At 38.9% G+C, this 10,131-nt stretch overlaps 1 protein-coding gene across 1 annotated transcript; it reads right to left on the bottom strand.

The window, feature by feature from the left end:
• Positions 1-3,638: 3,638 nt before the first annotated feature.
• Positions 3,639-9,959, bottom strand: LOC127529664 (uncharacterized). Its single transcript, XM_051934020.1, has 2 exons — positions 9,441-9,959; positions 3,639-8,350 (listed from the first exon to the last, which is right to left on the bottom strand). The coding sequence occupies exon 2, from the start codon at positions 8,242-8,244 to the stop codon at positions 3,922-3,924; it is 4,323 nt and encodes a 1,440-aa protein (XP_051789980.1). The 5' UTR covers positions 8,245-8,350; positions 9,441-9,959; the 3' UTR covers positions 3,639-3,921.
• Positions 9,960-10,131: the final 172 nt, after the last annotated feature.

Genomic DNA, 10,131 nt, shown 5'->3' on the forward strand with positions numbered 1-10,131 from the left:
TCAGGTCTCTGGGATCTAAACATATTCTTAATTTTCCATCTATCTTTTCTACAATAACCAGCGAGTTTACCCATTCAGTAGGTTCATTGATTTTCTTGATTACTTGCAAGCTCTCCATTCTGTCTAGTTCCTCTGCTAATTTCTCTTTCAGGGCAAATGGGACCTTTCTGCAGGGGTGTATGACAGGAGATACATTTTTGTCTGTGATTATCTTGTGTTCCCCCGGAAGACAACCTAGTCCCAAAAATAGATCACTATATTTTTGGAGCAGTGCTTCATATTCAGTATTGTCCTCTATGTTAATAGTAAGCACTCTTTCAATCAAGTTCATTTTCTCACAAGCAGACAGTCCTAAAATTGCCTGAACCCTCTTTGGCACGACCACAAATACCAGTGAGTATTTTTTGTTTTTGTACTTAACACAAGCTACACATTGCCCTGTAACAGGTATTTGCATTCCTGAATATCCAGTAATTTTTATTTCTGTTTCTTGCAGACTTGGTCTGGGCTGCAGTTTTCTATATTCATTTTCAGGCATAATGTTCACTTGCGCCCCAGTATCTAATTTAAATGAAATAATGGCATTGTTCACTTGAACTGGCAGAATCCATTCTTTCCTTCTCCCATTTACTTCAGTCAATGCATCTATATAAAATTCCTCAACTTCAGTTTCTTCTACAGTGTGCACTTGACTTGGTTTCACTTGTGATTTACAGCAGCGAGCAAAATGGTTATTCTTCCCACATTTTTTACAAACTTTATTGTATGCTGGGCACTGTCTGGGAGCATGATGTGATCCACAACGTCCACATGCCTGTTTTGTGCTGTATATTGTTTTATTTCCACTTTTATTTTCCTCTGTATTTAACTGCATTTTGTTCTTTCCTTTTTTGTTCAGCACGTGTACTGCGTTTTCTTCATTACACATTTCTTTTACTTGTACCTTGATTGTTTCGGCTGCCCTACATATTCTTACTGTTTTTTCCAAATCCAAATCCAGCTCTCTTAGTAACCTTTCTCTGAGTGCGTTATCTGGAATTCCGCAGACGATCCTGTCTTTTATTAAAGATTCTGTTAACTCTCCAAATTCGCATGTTTTACTCCGTGTGCGCAACTCGGTAACGTACTGATCAATCGTTTCACCTTGCTTCTGTATACAAGTAAAAAACTTGTGCCTTTCGAAAGTGACGTTCCGTTTTGGAATGCAGTATCTTTCAAATTTATCCAGTATAACGTCTAACTTCATATGTTCTCCCTGATCAAACTGAAAGTTGTTATAAATTTCCAGCGCTTCCTCCCCAATTATATGTAACAAAATGCACGTTTTCATTTTGTCGCTTTTTTCATCTGCACCAATTGCCGCTAAATATACTTCGAAGCGTTGTTTAAACCGTTTCCAGTTCTCGGCAAGGTTACCTGAAAGCTGAAGGCTAGGAGGTGGCTGTAGCTTCTCCATTTTAACAACGTCTTATTTTCTTTTCTTCTCTTTCTTTTTTTTTTCGAGAAAAAACAAATGCTTCGCAGGACACGTATCTACTTCAACTGCACCGCTTCTGACACCATGTCATGTTCTTTGGGTTCTGTAATATGTGACTTTAATGCAGTTGAAAGTAACACAGAAAGATTTATTTAAATAAAGTCTTTACTAATGAATTACTCTAGTGGTTCATTTACAGGTCAGCCATCTTTCTTACAACTGCCATGTCTCTCCCGCGAGTTAGGGATCATCCCTCAATTACAAGAAGTTAACATCAACTTTCATATAAGGAAGTGTTTAACAATTACTTATCTTGACATTATAGTCTCTACTTGCTCCCTCTAACACAAAGAAAATGAATTTGTCACATGAACAGTGTTTACTTTACTTAACATGGAATAACATTTAAGAACAGTGACATCCACACTCTAGGAAAATAATGAAGAAAAGATGACATTTGCACCAGGGGTCCTCAGGTTTGATCGGGGTTGGGGACAGCAGCTGTGACTTTTTTCTCCGTCCCAGTCACTGCTGATTAACAAGTCAAATGGCTTTCATTCTGCAGCTTCAGGTCATTTTGATACGCAAGACTTTGACCAAAATGATTTATGGTCTGTCCCTATTTAAACTGGTACTTCATGATGAACAGACGGGTGTGGCTGGGAGCGGAGAGCCAGCGGGTGAGCTGTGAAGGCATTTAAACCTGCTTAAGACTTAAAGAAGTCGTTTAGGGGTAGGAATCGTAAACAATCAAACTCACTCAAATGATGTTACTTGGCTTCTAATTAACACAAGTGTGCAGCCACTGTGGCCCCCCAGGACTAAACCTGGAAACCCCGGACTGAATTATTTGCACTGAACTTTAAATGTATTGATGAAGTGCACCTCGTGCAAGCGCATATGTGGCAAATGCTTGAAAAATCAACGAACAGACATCAAGTGGAGTGCCTGCTTTCATCATAAGACACATTGCTTTAAATGTTTGGTTTGCTTACTAAGTTAAAATGAGGGCAGCCAAACGTAAACTGGGACTCGTCATTTAACCAGTAGCCAGTTAAAAATAAAAACTCTGACACATCTCCGTATTCAATTTTGTTCAAACACATTGGCTGGAATTCCTGTCTTACAGAGGCTGCATATGCCTTTTTTAAGTCTGCTTTTAAAAAAATAATGCAAACAAATTATTATAAGAAATCCGTTAATCTGATCCAAGAGCCATCGTGTAGTTTATACAGTAGATGACGCGGCTTACTAGAAAAGTGAACAATTACAAGAGTGAGAATTAGCTCTGGATTGTGTTTCTATCCAAAATCCCACAATTCGTTTTACAAATTAATAGAGAGGAAATGAATAAAGAAATCTCAAACATTAAGCAGCTCAATGCAGCGCCCTTACCTTAGCATTGTTAGAGTAACATCTTCTCATTTATGGAGATGGAATATTTCACTTTATAAACTGTGCCTTTTTCAATACTTACACATACATGTCACCTTTGACTTTGTCCCACAACATAAAACTTACGGCGTTCCTTCAACTGTTCCTAAACCTTCCTTCACAGCTAACATTACGTAACCAATTACACACTCCCCAAAACCCCCGGATATTCCTTCTTAGCTTATCTCCATGCACATTTCTAGGCAGTTTGAAAATACTTAAAGTATGTAAGATCTTCACAATATGCTCCTCTAATCAAATAAAAAAAAGCTTAAAGTGCAAATATCACACGATGGAGCAGGAAGTGTGACCCGTGGAAACAAAACTGACAAATACTTGCAACATTTTGTATACAGCAAAACAATCACATTTTAAAGATCTGGGCAATTTCTACCTGGTAGCCATTTCACTGCGCATACATAATAATAATTCTTTACATTTACATAGCTCCTTTCTCACTACTCATAGGTATTAAGAAGATGTGCATTATTAATAAAAATAAAAAACAACAAGTAAAAAGTCAGCAGTGGTGCTCTAACACTAACTCACGTCCACATGCAGGTGCAGTAAGAGCACACAGTCAAAGGACATACAAACAGGAAAGGATTTTCATTTTCTCAGTGACAATGAGAAGGAGCTCTGGGGACGCGTCTTCCTTGGCCAGATCCTCAGAAAATCTCATAGCACTTGAGACAAAGCGAGCTTATTCTTTTTTTTCCCCCCCAAGGTGTGCATTTTTAATATAAAATTACACTGACAAATAAGTCGACTGAACAAAATGTAAAATGAATAGAAATATTTCTCCTATGTTGTGTAGGCAAAGTGCTTAAATTTCTAAACCAGGAGTAGCAAGTAAAATGCTTTAAAAATAACACATTTTTTTGGTATTACAATGTTGATTACACAAAAAAAATTAAAAATGTAATAAAAAAAAAAAGGTAGCACACCTTATATGGGAAAATGTTCCCCTTTCCAATGATGGCAACATGCAGTAAAAGTAGCAGTGGACTCTAATGAACAGGCAGGCCATTCCCGGCACGCTCCTCTTCCTCTGCCGATCCAGAATGCTTCTGATAAAATGCCGGCTGAAGTGCGCCTGGGCTTTCTGTCATTCCGGTTGGAATGTAGTACATGCTGTCAAGATAGCTGGAGTCCACAGGCTGAATGCTATGCACCTCTGGCTTTAGTGTCTGGTTAACTTCACTGCTAAACTGGGTGCAAGGCTGGTCTGGCAAATCAGGGAACCTTGGGTGGGCAGGCATTGGCAATCCGGCGTAAGACAGGAGAGGAGCACCATACATGCTAGGATGTGCAAAGGAAGAATAAGGAGAGGTTGCTGTGGGATACAGTCCACTCTGGCTTAAAGGGCGCTGAGGTACGATTACCTCCACATACTGCCCGGTTTCAGGGTCATAAAGCATTTTTCTTTGGGGTTGAACGGGAACTTCAACGTAAAAATATTTTCCAGTTTCTGGATCAAACAAAACTTTCCTGGGAGTTTGCGGATACTGAAAGCCTGCTATGTTGGAGCCTACCATGTTTTCAGCAAAGTGAAAGTTTTCATTGACCCTTTCACCTGGATATGGGGAAGGGAAACCTACTGGACTGCATGCAAAATTAGGCCTCGTTTCTTGTCCGATCTTTGAAGGGTCTATTTGGCTGCCAACAGAACTTTGGGACAAACACGGCAATCTCTTCCAGGCAAAACCCTCATTGGCTTTAATGAAAGGTTTATCTTCACAGCTCGGAAAGGACTGCTTTCGAGTGTTATTTGCAAAGGTGGCCTGACCAGGAAGAGAGCTTGCCTGTGCAGGATGAAGAATGGGTTGGTAGTTTGGGGATTCATTTTGGAGATTAAGTGGAATTTTTGATGGCAGAGGTTTGTGTTGCTCTTGTCCTGGTGGAGCTGCTTCAAATGCTGGACTGAATGGCGGTGGGGGTGTTGGATAGGAATCTGTAGAATACAGGTGTGGTGCTGTTGTAGTGGTCTTGTGCACATCACAAGGCAACATCTGCAGTCTATTTCTTGGTCTTTCTTCATATTGAGGAGGATCATCTGAAGGTGCCACGGGATGCTGAACAGTTCCATTACTGCATACTGTTAAGAACTGTGAGGAATACTGATCTTTTTTGTGGTGAGTGTTGAGCAATTTCTCTTGGGTCAAATTGCCATTTGTGTTTTTGGGTTCCACTCCTGCAGCTTGGCTCACACTTATTTCAACAGGAGTGCTTATGTTAGCTGGTTTCTGTTTGGCAATGGAAGCGTGATTTGCTCTGGAGCGGCACACGGGCAAAGAGAACTCAAGCGTGTTTACGTGCTTTTGAGGGCAATTGTTAGGATCATTAGGAATATCGCATACTCCTATATCTGCTTGAAAGCCTTTTTCCTTCAGGAGCATCGAAACTGAATGGCTGTTTTTATTTGGTTGTGTTAAAGTGACGTCCTGTGCCTCATCATCTGCAGAAAGCAAGGAGTTTCCTTCTTTTTCATTTGCACATTGGCTGCCCGCACTATCAAAACCTGACATTTTCTCTGATCCGCTATCCGAGGCATCCATTATATTAACACCTCCATTCATTAGTCTCAAGCCGTTGCATTCAATGTTTTCCTTCAAACAGCCCAGACTGTTAATATCACTTTGAGCCAAGTCATCCAGTTGTACAGAAGATGTCGACTCATCCTTACTGTTTGAGCACAAAGCTTTGGTTTCAGACAAGTTGCTCAGAGGTGGTCCCTGTGCACTGCACGGCTCCGAGTTCAATTCAGTGCTGCTGTTTCTGCTGATTGCTTTGCACTGAATGAGCACTGGAGATGATGAGAAGTGCAAGTTCCTGTGGTCAGTTTTTTCAGCAGCAAGGTCTTCTTCAGGGGAAACAGCTGGTGCTTTAAAGGACAGGCTGTACGTGTTTTTCACAAGTTTTCTTACATCCCTCACTTTATGAATGGGAGCCTTGCTTTTAACTTTCGAACTGCACCCTTCACTCAATGGCTGTAAACCTTCCATTTCTGGAAAAAGCATGTCCTCTGTAACAGAGTTGTGAGCTAAAAGGTGGGCACTAATTTCTCCTGGAGACCTTTTTCTTTCATTCTGTGGAGAGAGAACTCGGACAGTGTCACACACAGGATTAGTCTTTTTGCTCTTATGGCTGGAACTCAAGGTTATATCTGGAGTTTTTGACATAAAGACACTTTCTGACTTCATTTCACGTTTAACATCTTGTTCATCCCTTTCCAGCTGATCTGGTAGGTTACCAATGCCTAAATATGAAACAGTGACAGGAATCTGTTCATTTTCATTTTCTTCAAACCTTGCACACTGCAGTATCCTCTCAGCATGAGGTGCTACTGTTTTATGCTTAGTTTCAGTTCCTTTAAAGTGCTCACTTCTGTTATTGCATGGCGTAAAAAGTTGCACTTTTTCTTTTGCCTCTATGACATGTACTTGTCCAGACTCTCCTCTTTTATCAGTATCTAAATTATTTACAGCAATTGTATTGCAAGTTTTAGTTTCTGCATTAAAGGTCTGAGAATTTTTCAATGTGCCTACCTTGCTGGAATTTTCTGCAATCAAGGAAAGCTTGCTTGCTGTGCTACAATTATGCTGCCGTTCATCTGAAGAGAAAGTGCTGTTGGATGTTGCACCAAAAGCAAAAGGCTCATCGGGAAGTTCTCCACTTGAACCATTTCTTTTAAATGGAACTTTAGGGCCAGTCAAACTGTTTCCGCTTCCAGAGGGAGGATTAGATGAGACCTGAAATTCTGTACTTTTGACAGATCCATGCATCAGTTTCAGCTTATGTTCATATTGCATTTTCTTAGCTAAAACATTTTTAATTAGACACGATGCCATTTTAGCTTTGCTAGATGTTTCATCTAAGGACACCGATTTCTGCAGTTTCTTTCTTTTTTCACTTTCATCTGCTATATTGGTCCCCTTGGCAGGAGGATCCTGAAAGACTGCTGGGGTGCTATGTTGTCGTAGTAATCTGTCCTTTCCATGTCTTTCACAACGTGCAGTTTCAGAAACAGACTGGCCCTCTAAATGATCACGAGATGTAAATACCTTCAGTTCACTCCGCTCACGCCATCTGAGCTGAATCTGCCTCTTTGGCACAGTTCTCTTCTTGGATGTCTTTTTCATATCATCTTGGCTTTCTAGAGCTACATCCACACATTCAAAATTTCCCAGTTCGTATTTGTCAATAAAATCTTTACTTTCAGGAATATGGCCATCATCACTGTCATACCCCTGAATGTCAATGTAAGCAGATCCCATGTTCACTGCAGCACTGTCTTCTGTTGAAGGTAGAGACATATTGGTAGAAGATCTATAACTAGAGTTATAAATGTCAAAATATTCATCTTGAGGAGAAGATAAACTCTTGAATGCCGAGTCAGTAAGCCACTTAACTTCATGGTCTGCCTCATCCAGTTCACTTCCCATACCTGAAGCCTCACTGAATCGATCAATACCTCCTTGAGCTCCGTTAGATACAAAAATTCTATTTGCGCTTTGGGCCACAGTTTGCTTCTTGCTTTCTTCTTTTCTGTGGCACTTAGAATAATAACAGCCTGTTTTGCCTGAGAGCTCCCCAGCTGCATGATCTGCAAGGCAACTTTCCAGAATCTTTCTATTCTTGGCAGTGAGTGACAGCTGAACCTGTTCCCCTTTACAGTGGACTCCCCCATTCAGAGTTGGATCAGTTACACAGTGTCTGCTGACAGCCTGAGAATTAATCAGACAGCAAGCAGATGAATCCACACTTGCATACTGCAGGGCTTCTTCTTCTTGTAGAATTTTTTCTGCATCCAGCTGCTGTGAATTTGAATCCACACACTCACATAAGTCAGACTTGGCGAGCCATTTTATGCTGCTGCAAGGCTTTGATACAGTATGACTTCCCACAATGCCTTTACTATGTTCAATTTCACACAGATCCTCCATATTTTTATGAGCTGATTCTGAGAAGTTGGTTTCATAACTGACTTCAGTATCAGTTTGTTCAGCCAAGAAGTCTTCCCTGGTGTCATCAAAGCTTTCATCACAGTCGCTGTAGTGTTCTGTTGAATCTGAGCATAGTGCAGTGTGAAAAGATCCACAAGAATCACAGATAGCTTCATCAGTTTTGCAGTAGTCAGCACAATCACAAATGGGGTAGACATATTTTTCAGGTACCATTACCATGTCACTTTCGTCTATGAAAATATCGCACAAGGAAGTCTTTTCTGTTATAACATTTCTAGAAGTGGTATCATCAGGTTTTTCCCATAAAAAGGGATCAGGACTTTCATCTGTCAATTCTAAATGAACTTTTGTAGATGTTACATCCATTACAATATATCTATCAATTGTTGTTCCTACAACTTGACAGTTAAAGGAAACTGGCACACTTCTGGTTGCTTACAGTGTTGTTGTTGAGTTTTTTTTTCTCTATTTCCTAGAAGAAAATATTAATAAAAGGATCACACTTGCATGCCTGTAATTTTACCTTAAACCTAATTAAAAACATACTGTTCAATAAATCACATTTTAGACCTACTTTCAATATATTATGCAAAAATGATACAATTTTAGAACATTTAAACAATTAGTTTTCTACTCTAAGACAGGGCACCAGTTCAGTAGAGAGAAGATCAATGCAGACCAGTTTAGAGTTGGCAATTAACCTAACATGCATGCTTTTGGAATGTGGGCTGAAACCTGAGTAACAAGAGGAAAAACCCATGCAGACAAGGGGAGAATGTGCAGATTCCAAACAGACAGTGACTTGACAAGAGAGCTGTGAGGCAACACAGTAAAACACTGTGCCGCCCTTTTTAAATTACCCAAACAAATATTATTTACTCCCTAACGAGTCATTATGTCAAATTGTTTGTTTTATGTTCTTAATATCACTGAACCATATTATTTTCTGTTTTAGCATTATGAGAATAAAAACATAACACTCATCCATACATTTTCTGAGCCCACTTTATCTAATACTGAGTCAAGGGGGCTTAATGTAAGAAAACAGCCTTGGACAGGATAAACATTTTTAACTTCAAATATAAGCGGATTGAAAAAAGAGAACGGTTAACCTCGATTTTTTTTATAGTATTGATATTTCTAGACATACCTGAAAAAATATATTTTATTATTAATGAAAGAAAAAAGAGCCTGTTATAAATTCACAAAATGATTTTAAATTAAAAATTTGATCTAGCTATCGATTCTATATGCATTATTATTATGACCTTCTGTAAAAAGCCAAAAATAGAACAACCTTTATTTGTCCCTTGTATCTATCTATCAATCTGTCTATTATGATCTGTGAAAATGTAAGTCTGCAATTTATGTAATTTGCTCTAACCATACTATATTTTCAAAAAATGAATAGATAACTGTTTACCCCAATATTGATGCATTTATTATGAATTAAGCTATTTACAGTACATTAATTGATCACAACTGTATTTGAAATAAGCAAATGCACCTCTGTTTAGTAGAGAATATTAAACTACAGTTACATTTTTTGCAGATCATCTTACCTGTCATGTGAGTCACTTGTCTGACTGGCCGCTTGAACTTTGCAAACTCCGCAGCTGAATATCACATTTTGCCAGCCACTGAATGACCAATAGATTCCAGGTAGTGCTGCTAATAGGTAAAGGTTAAATGCTATACACATGACCATCTTTTTCTACATTAGATTAATTTTTAGTGGCTTTTACTTCGGTTGTGCCAACTTCAGCGTATTCTCACGATTGTAGCATTGTTATGCTATAAATCAATTCAAACTTTTCGGTACGTTAGTGACTGTCCCAAAGGTACAGATAAGCATACTGTAGTTAAGTTTAACAGCAGGTGCTAAACCAATCAGAATGCAGATATTCAAGGTGAATATGACACCCTAAGGAAGACTGGTCACAGGGCCAGCTAAATTTAAACTGCACTATCAAGAAAGATTAAAGCAACAGAAAGGAAGAATAGAACAGTGCATCCCAAAGGGAAATTATTTTTACCCTGAGGCATATATTTAAAATATATATATAGTAAATGCAAATTAAAAATAAAAAAATACAAACAAACAAACACAAAAAGCATTTTTTTGTCTTTTGGAAATGTCAGATACACTGTACAACATTTTGCCCCATTGAAAAACTAGTAATTAAATGGGCTCAATATAGTTCACGAAGGTAATTAAAATTGTATGTATAATATGAAAGCACAGCCAATTTT

Source organism: Erpetoichthys calabaricus, chromosome 11 (genome assembly GCF_900747795.2).
Source record: "Erpetoichthys calabaricus chromosome 11, fErpCal1.3, whole genome shotgun sequence".
NCBI lineage: Eukaryota > Metazoa > Chordata > Cladistia > Polypteriformes > Polypteridae > Erpetoichthys > Erpetoichthys calabaricus.